The 16,054-nt window shown below is 49.1% G+C and overlaps 7 protein-coding genes; 3 read left to right on the top strand and 4 right to left on the bottom strand.

Annotated features, from left to right (window-relative positions):
• Positions 1-62: 62 nt before the first annotated feature.
• FFUJ_10850 (related to tol protein) lies at positions 63-1,727 on the top strand (the record flags this gene model as incomplete). The annotated part of the gene is made up of 1 exon (XM_023569680.1): positions 63-1,727. The coding sequence occupies one exon, from the start codon at positions 63-65 to the stop codon at positions 1,725-1,727; it is 1,665 nt and encodes a 554-aa protein (XP_023436859.1).
• Positions 1,728-3,102: 1,375 nt separating this feature from the next.
• On the top strand, positions 3,103-4,816 carry FFUJ_10849 (related to hexose transporter protein; the record flags this gene model as incomplete). XM_023569679.1 has 3 exons in its annotated part: positions 3,103-3,235; positions 3,289-3,875; positions 3,935-4,816. The coding sequence occupies 3 exons, from the start codon at positions 3,103-3,105 to the stop codon at positions 4,814-4,816; spliced, it is 1,602 nt and encodes a 533-aa protein (XP_023436858.1).
• Positions 4,817-6,424: 1,608 nt separating this feature from the next.
• On the bottom strand, positions 6,425-7,218 carry FFUJ_10848 (uncharacterized protein; the record flags this gene model as incomplete). XM_023569678.1 has 2 exons in its annotated part: positions 6,425-6,750; positions 6,804-7,218. 2 exons carry the CDS (start codon positions 7,216-7,218, stop codon positions 6,425-6,427), a joined length of 741 nt encoding a protein of 246 aa, XP_023436857.1.
• Positions 7,219-8,352: 1,134 nt separating this feature from the next.
• On the bottom strand, positions 8,353-9,919 carry FFUJ_10847 (uncharacterized protein; the record flags this gene model as incomplete). XM_023569677.1 has 3 exons in its annotated part: positions 8,353-9,149; positions 9,203-9,599; positions 9,653-9,919. 3 exons carry the CDS (start codon positions 9,917-9,919, stop codon positions 8,353-8,355), a joined length of 1,461 nt encoding a protein of 486 aa, XP_023436856.1.
• A 1,210-nt stretch (positions 9,920-11,129) lies between these two features.
• On the bottom strand, positions 11,130-12,412 carry FFUJ_10846 (uncharacterized protein; the record flags this gene model as incomplete). XM_023569676.1 has 4 exons in its annotated part: positions 11,130-11,310; positions 11,358-11,491; positions 11,552-12,114; positions 12,172-12,412. The coding sequence occupies 4 exons, from the start codon at positions 12,410-12,412 to the stop codon at positions 11,130-11,132; spliced, it is 1,119 nt and encodes a 372-aa protein (XP_023436855.1).
• A 686-nt stretch (positions 12,413-13,098) lies between these two features.
• Positions 13,099-13,914, top strand: FFUJ_10845 (uncharacterized protein; the record flags this gene model as incomplete). The annotated part of the gene is made up of 1 exon (XM_023569675.1): positions 13,099-13,914. The coding sequence occupies one exon, from the start codon at positions 13,099-13,101 to the stop codon at positions 13,912-13,914; it is 816 nt and encodes a 271-aa protein (XP_023436854.1).
• An 833-nt stretch (positions 13,915-14,747) lies between these two features.
• Positions 14,748-15,755, bottom strand: FFUJ_10844 (uncharacterized protein; the record flags this gene model as incomplete). XM_023569673.1 has 3 exons in its annotated part: positions 14,748-14,894; positions 14,945-15,471; positions 15,521-15,755. The coding sequence occupies 3 exons, from the start codon at positions 15,753-15,755 to the stop codon at positions 14,748-14,750; spliced, it is 909 nt and encodes a 302-aa protein (XP_023436853.1).
• Positions 15,756-16,054: the final 299 nt, after the last annotated feature.

The raw sequence follows: 16,054 nt of genomic DNA, 5'->3' as shown, positions 1-16,054 counted from the left end.
GTTTACTTCCCTTCCCATCAAGCTTGGTATAACCACTAAGGTGTTCAGATGAGGAGTCTTCGATGCTGCAGGAATGGGCCGCGGACTTCCAAGCCAGTACCTCATCAGAAAAAGTCCACCGGCTGGCTTCCGGGTGGTACGAAGCATGTAGCCAATCGCACGAATTGTGTCATCGATTGCGGTCTTCGCCCAACTTTGCCCCATCGCGGCTCATCGACATTGGTTCTGGTGATATCTGGAAGCTTTGTCTTTACCCACAAGATATCATGGATCCTCCGGAATATATGACTCTGAGTTATAGATGGGCTAAAGTCCCTTCGATTAGTCTATTCAGCTCGAATTTTGAAGTCTTCCGTAAGGGTGCACCGATATCTCAACTTCCCAAGACATTCAGGGAAGCCATCACCGTTGCCCGTCGATTCTCTATCAGGTATCTCTGGATAGACTCACTGTGCATCATTCAAGATTCGCCGGAAGATTGGGCCCGAGAATCACTCCAGATGCATTTGGTCTATGCCAACTCTGCCTGCACCATCTCCGCAACCGCTTCCGAAGGCCCTGATGAAGGACTATTTCGTCTACGCACTGCTCGGGAAACACTTGTAGGGCACATCAAGGTTCCGTTCGCCGATGGCAAACCTAGAAGGTTTGACGTTTGGGATCAGCATTACATGCAGCGACTAACACAAGGTCCACTCACCCACCGTGGATGGGTATTTCAGGAGCGTATTCTATCGCCAAGAGTGCTCCATTTCACCAAGACTCAGGCAGTATGGGAATGCTTTGAGATGAACAAGAGCGAGATGTTTCCTCGCTGGTCGCCTCAACCCACCGACGCAGTGTACACGCCTGACCTGAAGGCAATTGATGCGTTCTTTGACGATGGTCATCGTCGAACTGCCTGGGCAAAAGAAGAAGACAAGACAATGACCGTGGATGTTTATCAGCAGTGGACAAATCTGGTCAAGACCTACTCCAAGTGCCGTCTAACATACGCCGATGACCGGCTGATGGCCATGGCTGGTATAGCTGAGATGTTCAAGAAGAATTCTGGCGATGAATATCTAGCAGGTCTCTGGGAGTCAAGGATCGTTGAAGGACTCAACTGGGTTGTACTAGAACCTAGACCCCGACCCCAAAATCCTGATCGCGTTCCGTCATGGTCATGGGCTGCCGTTGACTCTGGTGTTTTGCCTCAGAGGACAAATCTACCGCGAGATGAAGACCTGATCGAAATCATCGATGTTAGAAGTCATCTTGTTGAAACTTCCTCTCGGTCGCAGCAAGTGAAGGGGTCGATTCAGCTACGAGGGTGCATCTGTGAAGGCATTGTCCGTGAAAGCAGCAGGAGGATAGGCGCACAAAACATCGGATTGAAGCTTTTGGAAATGTCGGCAACGATCTACGCCTACCCAGATACTCTGGAGACGACTTTTCAGGGCGGGAAATCACTTTCGTTTCTGCCCTTGAGGTCAGCATTACGGCGCCAGGTAAATAATCCAGACGAGAATCCAGTTGGGGAAGCCTTTGCGATAATTGAGGGTCTTATTCTTCAAGCACTTTATGGAGCTGGAAGTAGTTACAAGCGTATCGGTCTCTTTGTCCTTGATTCCCTGGACAATGCCAGTTTCTTCGGCCTTGTTGCGACCTTGCCTCCTGAATCCGGAGGAGGTGTTCCGCTAATAAGTGCGGATGAGTCTCGAAAGTCCAACATAAGGCTAGTATAAGAAAGTCGCATGATAGGTCCCATAACAGATGGTGCGTACCGTCCGGTACTATTGTGTGTAATATTCCCTACACTTTGTGCATGAGCCGAGGGAACATCAATCTGGGGAAATAACACGGACTTGGCTACAAACGCACTAAGAAGGTTTCCCAGGAGTAAGTGCTTATGGTGATCAACAGCCGCGGAGTAAGTCGATCTACAGGAGAATACATCGGCCCTTTCATCGATCCTCTGTTTCCATGTTACCATCCATGAAACAATCCTTTTGCCCTTTCAAGAACTTGATGCATATCGAGCATTACATGAGCATTACAAACGTACATATCCTGCTTCTGGGTATCATGATCCGATACTCACGCAACTGCCGTATCTCATTACCATGGTCTTGCTCTGAGCCCGATTGGACGGAGCCGACTCGGTCCTATTCACGGCCTTGGCTTCATTTGACGGGTTGGGGTATCGCGTGGAGGCGGGACTAGTGTTTTCGGAAAGCCTGGGGATTGGTGTTTGATGGGGAAGAACTTGGAGAGCCAGTCATTTACGTGTCCGAAACAAGAGTTGGACGCAGGGGTCCCTGGACAGTATCCCACTTCACGGGCCCGAGACTGCTCACGGGATCAGAAAAACTACCGGCGAATTTGCTCCAGAGCTTCACATCTTAACAACTGGTATGAAGTTGAAGGACTTTGAAGTTGGAAGACAGGGTCATTTTACGTCAAGATATCATCTTTGGACATTCTTATGGTCTCAATTACGGCATATCCTTCAGCTTAGAGACCCGATATTATGTTATTTTTAGACCGCTCAAGTGCCGACAGCTGTAGATCTTCGTCTTGAACCAATAACATTCTCACATAATTGCTATCCGACTCATAAACGAAGTTTCTCCAGCCTCGACCGACAATAAAACCTCTAACCGGAGCTCAACCGAGTTAACCGCAGTTCATCCAGCACTTGAATCATATCAGGATAAGTCCCTGACTCGTGCAAGTGACGCTTTGAACAGGCAATATCCGGCAAACTTCGCAAAGATGGAGAGATCAATTAGACAACTGCAGGGTTGCCGAGTTCCTTTCCTGTCATGTACCCTGGCCGGTATTTCAGCTAAGTGGAACGAGGTGGTATCGAATTGTCCATCCCTTGTTCATATCATCCTATAATCTGGAGATCTGGGGCATTGCGAAAAAACCTGGAGACCCCGCGACGTTTTGTGTCGACCCGCGCGGGAACAGTTCCGTGCTGTTGGGTGCCCGTGCAGCATCATGCCGTAGTAGTTTATAATGTCTGTTGATCCCCCCCGTATTGCGCTCTGGCTCTTCAAATAGCGGCTATCAACAACTCCACAAATTGACTACCCACTGAGTCAATTGAGAACAATGGCTACGGACTCAAAGATCCAGCCTCCGTCTGGGGGTATTGAGGCTGTTTTGCCGAACCAGAATATACCATGGTACAAGCAAGCCCACTTGGTCAAGCTCAATGGTTTGATCCTGGGCTTGGTGTGCTTCCGTGAGTTGCTTCAGGAATGATCATTATGGCTCCTAAGAACTGACTTGAACAAGAATCTGCCATCGGATACGATGGAAGTCTACTCAATGGTCTTCAATCTCTTCCCCAATGGAGCAACTTCATGGACCATCCTTCTGGCGAATGGTCCGGCTTCATCAACGCCATCTACTTCATCGGATTCTTTGTAGCTTGCCCGCCTAGCTCATGGCTCGCAAACAAATACGGTCGTCGTCTACCAGCTCTTCTAGGCTTCATTCCACTAGCACTTGGTACTGGTCTCCAGACAGGTGCTAAGACGGAGGCAGAATGGATCGCGGGCCGTTTCATTCTCGGTATCCCGACTGCCATGTTCGCGACATCAATCCCTCTTCTCATTACTGAGATCGCGTACCCCAGCCACCGAAGTGTCATTACTGCTTTGACTAACACTAATTATTTCATCGGCGGTATCATTGCAGCTTGGACGTGCTACGGTACGAGGAACTACACTGATTGGGCCTGGAGGATACCGACGATTCTCCAGATCGCCTTGCCCCTGGTTGCCCTTCCTGCTCTGATCATGGTGCCTGAGAGTCCTCGATGGCTGGTATCTGTGGGACGAGAAGACGCAGCGCGTGAGACGCTAGGAAAGCTACACGCGGTAAGTGAAACGGAAATGATCGACCCCTATCGAGCAGTTAACTCAGTACTACGTTACAGGGCGGTGACGCGAACCATCCTCTTGTCGACTTCGAACTCCACGAAATTACGACCGCCATCGAATCCGAGAAACAAGCCGAGAAGTCAAGCTCCTGGGCATCGCTAGTGTCCACTCCCGCCCATCGCCGTCGACTCTTCATCACGGCATCGCTGGCAATTTACAGTCAGTGGGTCGGCAACGGAGTCGTCAGCTACTACCTCTCCACAGTGCTTGCTACCGTGGGCATCACCAGCGTCACCGACCAAACTCTGATCATGGGATGCCTCCAGATCTGGAGTTTCTTGGCTGCAGTTGCTGGTGCTTCATGCGTTGAGAGACTGGGACGACGAGTTCTTCTCATGATCTCTTGTGCAGTCATGCTTGTTAGCTTTATCCTTATCACTGCCATGTCAGGGAGCTTTGCGCAGACTGGAGCACGATCGGTTGGAGTCACAATGATTCCGTTTGTGTTCCTATTCAATGCTGGCTATGCCATCGCTATGTTAGTCAACTCTGTTTTACCCACGTATACTCTGGATCACATGACTAACACACCTCTTCACAGAACTCCTCTTCAGGTTGCTTACCCTCTCGAGCTTTGGCCCTTCCAGCTACGTGGCCGCGGAATCTCTGCAGCCTGGATGATCATGATCCTGGCCCTCATCTTCAACGTCTTTGTCAACCCAATTGCCCTGTCGGCTATTGGCTGGAAGTACTACATCGTTTATGTGGCTCTTCTTGTCTCCTACGGTTTCGTGATTTTCTTCTTCTATCCCGAGACACGTGGGCGTACACTGGAAGAGATTTCGGTCATCTTTGGCGATGCACCAGAAGGACTTTATTCAGATGAGCTGGAAACGAAGCAAGTGATTGAGAAGGCTGAAGTGAAGCACCTCGACTAGAATTTGATGATAGTGAAATTGTCTAGTGTACTTAGCGTAGCCCGTATTGATATTATGAACCAGGAACGACATCGTCTCCTTTATCCTTCGCACATGGGTTTCAGAGATTAGATAATCTGTGATTGTTTCTTTGCGTCTGGGTTTTGGTAACACCAGTGCTCTTCGCCATTCTCATTGACATGATCCAAATATCCAATCTCGAATGTTTTGCCGCCTTCGGGAGATGCGGCCAGGGCGTCGTCGCCTGCGCACCGTATTTTGTTGCACTTTTTGCATAGCTTGAGCGCCATGTCGTTTGTTTCACCGCAACCTTTTGATCCTTTGTTGCACTGCCAGTAGACATGATGGCTGCTCACTTCTGTCGTAACTCGTCCGAATTTTGTCATGGTGGATAAGATAAATTAGTTGAATTTGGCAGTTGATAGCAGCTGATGAGGAGGGTTGGTCGCTGGGAACTGAGCTGAGACGTGTAATGAACATGTCCTCCGGCCAGTGAACTGATATAGAGTTCCTGAGAAACCTAGAATCTCCCATATGACTACGCATCACGGAGGTCAGAGGCCATCCAATCACAGTAAGCATCTCTGCTGTATTTCAGCAAGTAGTGTAGGGTGATTCAAGGATCGGAGGATATGCGCCACAGAAGCTAATACCTCCTCATCAGTGGGCTTATAATCTTTACCACCATGGTGTTACTATGGGTTAGCTATCTGATTCATGTCATTGAGATTTGGTACATGACTGAAAAGAGACCCGAGGGACGTGACGCAGCACCAAGCTTTATGATGATTATATGCTTACATCCATAGAGCACAATGTCAGATTACACTTGATCACACTCTGGTAAAGCGTTACGTAACTGCAAAGTTTTCAGGATCACAGTGGAATCGTTGTTAGAAGTGAATAAACCTGAATGAAGGATAAGTATAAATGTGGTCTTTGCTACCTGGAAGCAAACCTTGAGAAATCTTCACTCCACAACAAAAAGCGTTCATAAAGACCCCACTCAAAGACATCTATACAAAGCAAAAGAAAAAAAACTCTTACAAACCAGAAAACTTGATAATGGCCACTACGACAACTGTACGTAAAGACCACAAGAAGTGGAAGTGCAACAAAAAGATCTCGGGAAAGCTTTGCGGCACTATCAACACAATGAGTGATATTTACTGCGAGAAATGTGATAAGAGGCGACAGACCGATGATGAAGCATTTTCTGCCGATGGTTCTTCGATTGGCAGGTTGTATCACCTGGATACCAATCTGACAGAGCACTGGGAGTACACCAGTCCTGAGCCCTTGTAGGCACAATTATGAACGCAAGGTGATGGACAACGGCGCGATAAGTCAAAAAAGAATGCTAGGGCGTGGATTTTGAAAGCTCTAGAGGCTTATGGTACCTTGCTCTAATAAGCTATCATGAATTCACATTTTTTGAAGCAGAGATATTTGGCTGGTGATAACAAACATCAATTTATTGCTAGTATGCAACGCTGTAACGAGTATCATCATGTAGGACATTGGTAATATTGAACTAGCGACAGGGCAATTGAATCATGTGTAGCTATTTCACGCTGCTTTTCAAGTCTGACATTTCTACCTATTCGTCTATAGCTCTTCCGAATCTAAGTCAGTCTTCCCTCCACCTAGTGCACACTGCTTTGATTCTCTAATCAAGGCCGATGCGTTGAGTTGAACGAGGCTGCCGTTGTCCAAGTAGTCGTTCACCGTGATGCCAACACCAAGGAAGAACTGCACCCCATAACCCGGTTGTCCAAACCACGGTCTGATAGGTCCAGCCTGAACGGTGAATGATTTGGTCACGTTGTACACGTGATAGTTGTTAGGAAAGTCTTGGTTCTGCCCAGTGATCAGATTCCCAGGGTGGAGAGCTCTTTGTGAGAAGGGAGCTGTAGCAGGGGAGATATAACGTCCTGAGCAACATGTAAGTATCTAATCCTATCCTGTACTGTCTCGTAGAAATTACCTGTCGGTTCTCCAAACCGGTCAACTAGCGTTCCTGGCGTGAGATTCACGTTTGCCTTGATCGGGCGTTCGTCATCATCTAGCTCAAACCCATTCTTCAACGGATACTTCCAGCCAATTGGCTTTTTGCCATCGGGTCTGGTCGTGTTGTCCCACCATTTCTCGAGGAATTCATTGGGAGTCAAGCCTCCAAAACGGTCATAGCCACTGATATATGTGCTGAGGGGGAGCTTCGTTGGGAGGTCTGTAGGCCCTAGACGTTCATCACCGCAAATGTAAATGTGCCTGAGGTTGTCGTTCTTGCGAACATTCTTCCCTGAGCAATCGCATTCTTTGCTCGCGATGTCCTCTTGAGGTATGTATAAAGCGAGGCCAGTGGCCAAAAGTGATGAGAGGAGAAATGATTTGAAGATCATGGTGACGTTGAGAGCATCAGGCGGAGTTTCGAAGACTTGACCAGTTGAGGACCAGGTGCCAGGCTCTGTATATTTATGTTGCGGCTTCAGGCTATGGCGCTTTTCCCATTCCAATATCCAGTTCCAATGGTTTGCTCGTTTAATAGACATCTTTTCCCATCAGCTTCAGATTATTCGAACTAGAGCTACCGCCAGTGTCTTGTGCCCTGAGCTTCAACCGTTTTGGGGAGTGACCCGGTCAATAGACTCACAAGCTGAGACAAAATTGGGAACCAGGCAGCCTCAGCAGTCAATAGCGTTTCGGGGTCAGCTGTGGCTTTCTTCCAGCATTCTCTCTTCAGATTACCTGTTCCAAAATTAATCACCCATGGATCGATGGGTCGGGCCCATCAGCGGACGTGCCCCGTTTTAGTTATGATTCGGTGAATGGTACGGGCCGCTCCCCAGGAAATCGATAGCTTCAAATTACCCTGGTCAAAATACGGCCCAGTGGCTGGCTGAGATGCAGAAGTGGCTGGCGGTGAATGCCCCCTTTGCTCGAACCCTCCGTAGGCGATTTTTCTTCTGCCCTCTGGCGTTATTTCATTCATGTCTTGACAGACTTCAAATCGCCATTTGGTTTTGGTATCAAATGGTCGCAGGAATTTGACGAGCGATGGTGGCAATGAACTGGGTTGATTGGCTTCACCTCCAGCTCAGGACCTGCCCGCCGCCAATTCCCTTCTCCTCTCTTCTTGAGTGAAGATGACACAGCCTCCAATAATTCTTACCTTATAGGCTATTGAGGAGAACAGGCCAGAACTTTGAGGCCCGACTGGTCCAGTCCTGTCCAGATGCAGGGTGCTCAATCAATCGAATGGTTTAGTTGACCGGGGTGTCAGTATTAGGGCTGATAGGCTATTTCACACGCTACTGCGCCACTGGAAGGAACCGCTAGAGCCCCCGCCCTTACCGACTTCCAGCACGGAGCGAGTCCCGGTGAGTCGGGGGTCGCAAAGTCACTCCGAGATCATGCTTCCAGTCTGCGCTCAATTTTTTGCGATAATACAGATGGAGGGAATTTAATGCTATTAATACTTGTGTCCAAATTGTCAATCTTATCGCACCTTGTTCATTCAATCCAATGACCGCCCGCTATTCCCTTGCATGATGCTCTGGCATCTCATACACCGCCGAATCGTGGTGGCTCAGTTCAGCTGGTCGTCCTTGGCCGGTCATCTCTGATGGCTCGACATGCTCATTTTGCCTGGGTAGGTCCTCCTTGAACACCGATAAGCGCGGTTCTAGAGGGCTTCCTCCTACTTCCACTATACCCGAGACCTTCTCCTGCTGAGCGCGTTCTCTGCGTCGCTTCATCCACAGCCAAGCAAGAACGCCGAACAGCAACGCGCCCACTCCAATGCCGACTCCAACACCAATACCAGCTTTGGCTCCCGAGCTCAGGCCTTTGGACTCCACAGGCTCAGGCCTAGGCTCTTGTGTAGGTCTATCCTTGGGCTTCTTGTCATCAGTTCCGTTTGTTGGGAGCTTTTCTGGCAAGGCTTTTGCATCCACCCAGTCGCCGTCATAGTCTTTGAACGCCTGCACGATCGTCTCGTTGGCCCAGTAGTATAGCCAAGCCTTGCCCTCGCTCTGCTGAGAGACTACCGCTAGACCAGAACTCTCGTTATCAGCGACAGGCCATGCGCGCTCTGTTTGGTTCGAGCCAAGCTGCCAACCATTCCTCGTTGACTTGACTTCGTGTATCTTCTTATCGTCGCCAACATAGAAGACACTCCGTGTTCGCGATCGGTCCACTGCTGCGCCGATGGCTTCGAGGGAAGAGTTCCAGGCGGGAAGAGAGAACTCAGCTTCGTCTTCCAGGTTCCAGTACATATCCGAAGGCAGTGTGTTGTTATTGTAGGGTCCGAGGAACGTGTTCGGGAACGCGTCTATTACTTGTCAGCGAATGCTTCAGCCAGTACTACCAGCGCGATGGGCATACCTAGCGTCCAGAGCCCAGACTTATCAAGGCGCGACAGCTCGACATTCTCAGAGTCCTTGGGGAAAGGCACAGTAATGTTCTTCAAGTCATGTATCGTTGACCCTAAGGCCATGCCTCCGGCAGTATCCTGCGAAATAGCGCCACCATCATTCCATCCGTCATCATCAGTATACCACAGCATCTTGACTCTCCTGTCTTCATCATGATAAAACAGACGATATCCATCTTTCTCTCCGAGGTTGACGATTGAGAGGCCCGTTTCGTTGTGGATGGAGTCGACACCCGCAGCCGCCGAGATCTGGAACTCGCGGTCACGTATAAGCTTCCCCGTCGTCATGTTACAGATGTACTTCCCCTGGACGATCGTATTATCTTCGGTCTGCCAGAAGACTTGCGCCTGGACATGCTGTGAGCTTTATACCACGATCAGTTTGTAAAGGTAGCACCTACAGTGATAAAATTTAAGTCCCCCCAGCCTACGGCTGTAAGCGCAGTACCATTGCGCGGTGTTTCTCTCGTATCGAGGATATTCGGCTTTTCGAGTGGGAAGATTGGGATATCCTGGCTATTGCAGGTACTGTAGAGAAGCTTCCCCGTAGTACGGTCTTGCGCGCCAACCTGTATGGTGAGGTCGGTGAAAAAAGCATACAGGGCAGAACCGTAGCTGGTATGAACCAAGGCCAGTAACACCAACCACGACAGCATGGTTGTTTCCATGTTGAACAATGATATTGTTTCAGAAAAAGAAGCCTGCAAGAAACATCGACGCAACAAGACGACGCGATAGAGGGCTGGGGGCATTAAAATGGAAAGAAGCGACTGTACAGCAATAAGTGAACTGGGAGCCTCATTTGGCCCCTCAAGAGCTCAATTGACTGCAAGGTGATATGGCTGCGGTGATGTGAGCAAGCCACAGCACCAGACGGGACGCTTGCATGAAGCAGTTTGATGCCGGTGAGGGATGATCACTCTGGCTGGCAAGCGGCTGAGACACAGGCACAAACTTCCAAGGTGCCTACAATAGCTCCCCGCTGCTTTGGATGGGAACAGGCTCAACGACGGCCCTTCTCCCCCAATCCTGTCAAATTGGGATCTTGTCACACAATCGTTGGAGCTGTTTTCTGTGTCTTGAAAATTGCTTAAGTTGTTACTTATGCATACATTCTGGATGCTACTGATATCCCACAGCAGGTCGGTGCGTTGTGCAACACCATAAAGGCTATGTGGACAAGTCTCACCAGCCATGACCAACCTGTTGTAAATGAAGGGGGCTGCAAAACTTATGCATCTCCATATGTTCTCATTCTGCCAAAGAAGCAACTCGTGTGAAACATATCCCAATTTCAGCCATTGGTAAGGCGAAGATACGTTGCATAGCCAAAAGTTTGGGAAACTTTGAAGCTGCGTCTCGCCCCCATCATCAGCACCTACCCCAAAGGAGGTCTTGGGGGCCAAATATGCATGCATGTTGAGGCTGAAGCTGTCGGCTGGGCTAGCTCTGCTTCTGGACCTCATAGATGCATTGTTATTTTCGGATGACCGAAGCCTTCTTTCTTTTAAGTTAAAACCGATATTCCGATCCCTTAGACAAATAGAGAAAGGAGCAGTCGATACGTCCCGAGCGTAATGATGAAGCGCGAGTGTCGAGGCCCCCAGTTCTCTTGCATTTGTCGCCCGACGGCTCAGCCTGCAGATTAGCAAAATGTGTCTGAGCTATTATCAATCAAATGCTTATCTCAGAGCCTGATTGCCAAGACTGATCGCATTGGACAAGTCAAGCCTACACATGCACGGCCTGGCCCTCGCCAACAGCATTCTACCACGATCAGGCCGATTCATCCTGATTGGTACTCATCTCAGCCGCAAATATGCAGTCAGCATTCGCTATTTCTAATCGTAAAACCCCGCTATGATATCTCCCTGCCACCTACAGAATGGTGCAGCGATGTTCCCTCTCCCGGATTAACTCCTGCTGCAGGGCTTCATATTCTCCATCACTGTACTCAGAGTCGGAATATTCAGAGTCTGACTTGCCCATGATTGATGAGTCATCACCATAGCCCGAATCGCTAAAGTCATCAAGAACAGACTCTTCGTAAGAATTGCCGCTGCAGATGATTAGTCACGGGTCGCGGAAAGGAATGGAGTTACTGACCTGACCAGCCCTGCCATGACTCTCCAGTCCGATGGAAGGTTCTCTTTCACACTGACAGCCTGCGCGGACCTCCGTAAGTCTCTCCAGAATCTGTCCATACTTGGCCTTGTGAAATAGCTCCATGATGCAACATCCTGCGATCTAAGTCAGTGCCTGTAGAAGCACCTGAACGTAGGACTGGGTGAGATACTTACCAGATTTGTGCACATGTGGATAAAAGCGACAACAAATGATATCCACCTCTTCGTCTTGACGGGGCCTCTCAAACCTGGACCGCCTCGAAATTCGATGCTGCCAGAACCGCTCCCAAAAACGTTGTCAAAGTTCCAGAGAACATATCTCTCCTGCTTCGGCTCTGGGCCAGACTGCATGAGGTCTCTGATGTCTTCTTCGTCAACTTCATCGTCGAGCGCGTCCCATAGTTCTCTGAGTGCTGCTTCTTCGTGAAAGCTCGACATAAGGTCGTATAATGGCCCAGAACGAAGCGTGTTAGGTCTGCAGTACTTGTTGTTCTGGCGATGATATGGAAGCAGGCGAATGACCAGAGGCTCATAGTAGACGATACCAAAAGCAATATTGCGAAGTTGACTTAGATCAAATTCCATTTCTGGTGATGGTGACACATGAACATGGCTTCCGCAAGCAATGGATGACTCTGGCATATGGAATACACGATCCCATGAGTTCCAGAAAGTGGTCACCTCGTTCTCCCACGTGTAGTCAGTGGAGAATATAGGTGAGACAGCCTCGAGTGGAACTATGAGCAGGTCCAAATATTAGTAGACGCTCATAACAAAGGTTCGAGAAAACTCACTGCACGGATGCTCAGGATCTCCTAACGATCCATCCTTCGTAATCCACCACTTATCGTAGTGTTCTGGACGCTTTCGATATCGCTGATTGAGCTTGTCTGCTTCTGCTTCGGCACCGTCATATCTCAATGATGTTGCCAACTCCTCATAGTAAACAGCACGCAATAGAGGGTGTCGTACTCGTTTGGGCTCAGCAATGAGCTCCAATTCGACCCCAAAATTGTATGAACCAAACGAAGACATGGTGGCTCACGTGAATCAAGTGGAAGATGACCGAGTCGCCCATCGCAAGCAATTGGGGAAGCCATATTCATAATCAAGATATCAGTCGAAGCATAAAAAATTGAGTGAGGCAATCAAAGTGAATCAGGCTCTGAGCTCGCAAGTCAGATCACGGGTTGATGTGTATCTGTTCAAGTACACAATCAGGCTCGCACTGTCTAAGAGGGTTGCATCGCCATCCATCATCCTAGTTTGTTTGAGCCTTGTATTACCACACCTTAGCGATTGCAAACGCCCGCATAACGAGGGAATATTCTGATAAAAACCATATTTTTACATGTAGCAGCTGGACACACTCTAGCGCCGGATTTGGAACCTCATGCTTACCTGGACGTGGCTTTGACTGCTTGACGCGCAGATAAGAATTACGAACGTGGAGACGAGAGTATCGCAACCATCACTTAAGGCTGCATGGCAGCGAGCTTGGCTAAGGAATCTAATCAGCTCATTTAGAAAGCCATCATAAATTGCCTCGCTCGTCGCAGCCTAACGCATGCAAACTATTGACCATCAATTGTCAGGTTCCGAAGGAAATCCTTCACTCCAACTCGCATAGAACTCTAGAGATTCACTCTGCCAATCATTGGGTAATAGCCCCGAAAACGACTCGACCAGGGTACTGTGTTGCGTGCATGCACATTCGCGCCATGCCGGATCTACCGGCGCAGCTCTACTTCGCCTATGGCAGCAACCTTTGGCTGCAGCAAATGGCCAGCCGCTGCCCCGAAAGTTACTACGTTGGCAGGGCGATTCTGATGGATCACCGATGGCAGATAAACAGTCGAGGCTTCGCGAATGTGATTCCTTGCAGCGGCTACAATGTGCACGGATTGGTCTACCAAGTCAGCGTCGACGATGAAGCTCGCCTTGACAGAAACGAAGGCGTCCATTCCGGCGCTTACACCAAGTCATATCATAGCGTTGTGCTACATGAAGCGGTGGAAGATCTCCAGCTTCCAACGCGATACCTTGTCCAAGATGGTGGGCTAGATAAGGCTGTCAACGCGGTGCGGTCGGGATCGCGATCCCATGAGCCCGAGCAGCAACGCAGAATCACAAGCAACGTGTTGGTTTATCTTAGTAGCCGTTACTGTCAGTGGGGTACCGCACGGGACGAATACGTTGACCGCATGAACTGTGGCATAAGGGATGCTGTCACTCTGGGTATCCCGAGTGACTTCTTCGAGAACACCGTCCGACCGTCCATTCCACTGAGGTCGGTTTCAAGAAGGTCCTCAAGGGAAGGCCAAACAAGGAGACAGACGCGTCAAAGTGGCCATCGCAGGGCTGGTTCAGATCCCGAAGAGCCTCATCGAAGAAGGCGGCGGAGCTCATCTCCACAACGCAGAACATGGGGCGGTGCATTTCAGCGCCAAGGCTCAACCTTGGGACGAGGCGTACGCACTTCTCAGAGGGTTTCAAGACCGTTTTCGCAATCAACCTCTTGGGCGTGGGGGTGGTGATGGCGCTGTCTTATGTCAAATTCGTTGTATTTAATTCAGCCTACCAGAACTTGTGATTTATCATGCGTATGTACCCAAATAAGACACCGTTTTCAAGCCCGCTGCTCCTGTCAATGTGAGCCGTAAGAAGCTCGCCAGCCGTATGCAAGCCCGGTATCAGGCTACGTAGTGCGGCTGTTCGGGGGCTGAGTCACAGTTGATGCAATTGTCTTAACCTCATTATGCAACAACCCCAATTGGGTTTCCTCATTGGACATAGGGATGCATTTTGAAAGATGAATATCATTAAAGGGTAAACATGGATGGTGTAGATGCTGCATTTCATACATATGAGTCACCGTGACACTGGTCTTCTGAGCCTGGTCTGTCTGAAACACCTTCCAATCCTGGTCTATAATGGCTGCTAAACGTGCGATTATGACTGGTCTCCATCCTTCAAGCTGGGGTGCTCACCCAAACTAGGAGATTTAAGCCGAGCGTCACTGCGAGTATACGAGCACTTTTGCGAGGACTTGTCCGAAACCATTGCAGCTCAAAGCGGTGGAGTCTGCATGATAAGGCTGGGCCTTGCCAAATGCCTTTTTGAGTGTCTTAAAGAGGTGATTCGTTGACTAGCCGACTACCAATTTGAAATCAACAGTACAGGTCGAGTGTTCTGGGATAGTGCCGTTTTATGCAGCAAGCGAAGGTCAACTCCCTACGAATATTGACTGGATGCTTGGTCACGGGTGAATCTGGTACAACCGGCTTACAAAGTGGCATGAAGTCAAAGTAACAAATTGATTGACCGCCTCCTAAAGTAAAATGAACACATGAATGACTACAACCGTCTCTCATCTCTGCGATTCGTTCAAGACCTTCCAGTCCTCTGGCAAAGAGTTTCTCAACGACAGCCGACTAGCGGCTTTCTTGATCGCAGTGTATAAACCTTCCGGTGTCCACGACTCCAGAGTGGAAACATTGGGGTTCGCGATGTTATTCTTTGATAAGTCAGTAGTGAAGACCGACAGAAATACTCGATAGAACGTACCATGTTGAGTAGAGCTTGGATCAAGGCAATCGTGAAAGCAATCCATCTTTTAGTTCTGATCTCTCCTCTGAGGCACCTCCCGCCTCTAAACTCAATGGTGCCAGAGCTCCCGGGAACGATGTTGTCGAAATTCCACAGAACGTACCTATCGTTCTGCATGATGTTCTTCAAGGCCGTGGTGCTCTTTGCACTCTTGATGAGCTCCGCTATGGCGTTGTGGTTGCCGTTGCAGCGCATCAGTTGCGTCGAGTTCAGAGTATTCTGCTTGCAGTATCGGTTGTTGGCTCGTTCTCGCATGAGAAGCTGTAGAATGAGGTTCTCGTAGTAGACGACGCCGAAAGCAATCTTCTTGACTTGGGGAAGTGAGAAGGTCTGATTGAGGCCCTTGGATACGTGGATGTGACTCCCGCAGAGAAGTGATCGATCGGGCATATGGAAAACAACACGCATTGCTGTCCAGAAGACATCAATTTCATGTTCCCAGTTTGCTCTCAAGCTGAGGACTGGCGACACAGCCTCCATTGGGACTAAAATCTGTCAACATGTACTGCCATCAGCAAGGATAGCCCTTCTTACTCTTGTCAGTATGGGACCCAAGGGACCCGTCTTTGGTGATCCACCACTTGTCATAATGTTCCGGTCTTTTGGTATAGCCTTGTTGCAGATCGTCGGCTTTGGCCTTTAGGCCTCGCTTTCGGAGAGATGCAGCCAATTTGCTATAATACAAAGCATGTTTGGCGCTAAGTGGTGTTCGAACCTTGTGAGGTCCGACAATGACTTCAATCTCGATACCAAAATGATAATCAGCCATCTCTAGATAGGATGGATCATAAAAGTAGTAGCTTTGAGACTATCAGCAGGCGCTATGACGAGCAGCCATCGTCGTCCGTTTCGTGGCTAGATATTTGACATTTCACTTCCCTCCAGCAAGACTCAGCCCTCTCCCATGTTTGATACCTTGACAGTAGTCATGCTTCCTGATGCTTACAGTGTCATCCATCGTAGCTGATGGAGGCCTGGGCTAACGGTCCGGAATTCCTTTTTCCATCATGATACATCGAAAATAGAAATGCCACAAAGTGCAATTTCACATGGGAGTCAGACAGACAT

Source organism: Fusarium fujikuroi, chromosome FFUJ_chr10 (assembly GCF_900079805.1).
Source record: "Fusarium fujikuroi IMI 58289 draft genome, chromosome FFUJ_chr10".
Taxonomy (NCBI): domain Eukaryota; kingdom Fungi; phylum Ascomycota; class Sordariomycetes; order Hypocreales; family Nectriaceae; genus Fusarium; species Fusarium fujikuroi.
This window is presented reverse-complemented; position numbering and strand designations above follow the sequence as displayed.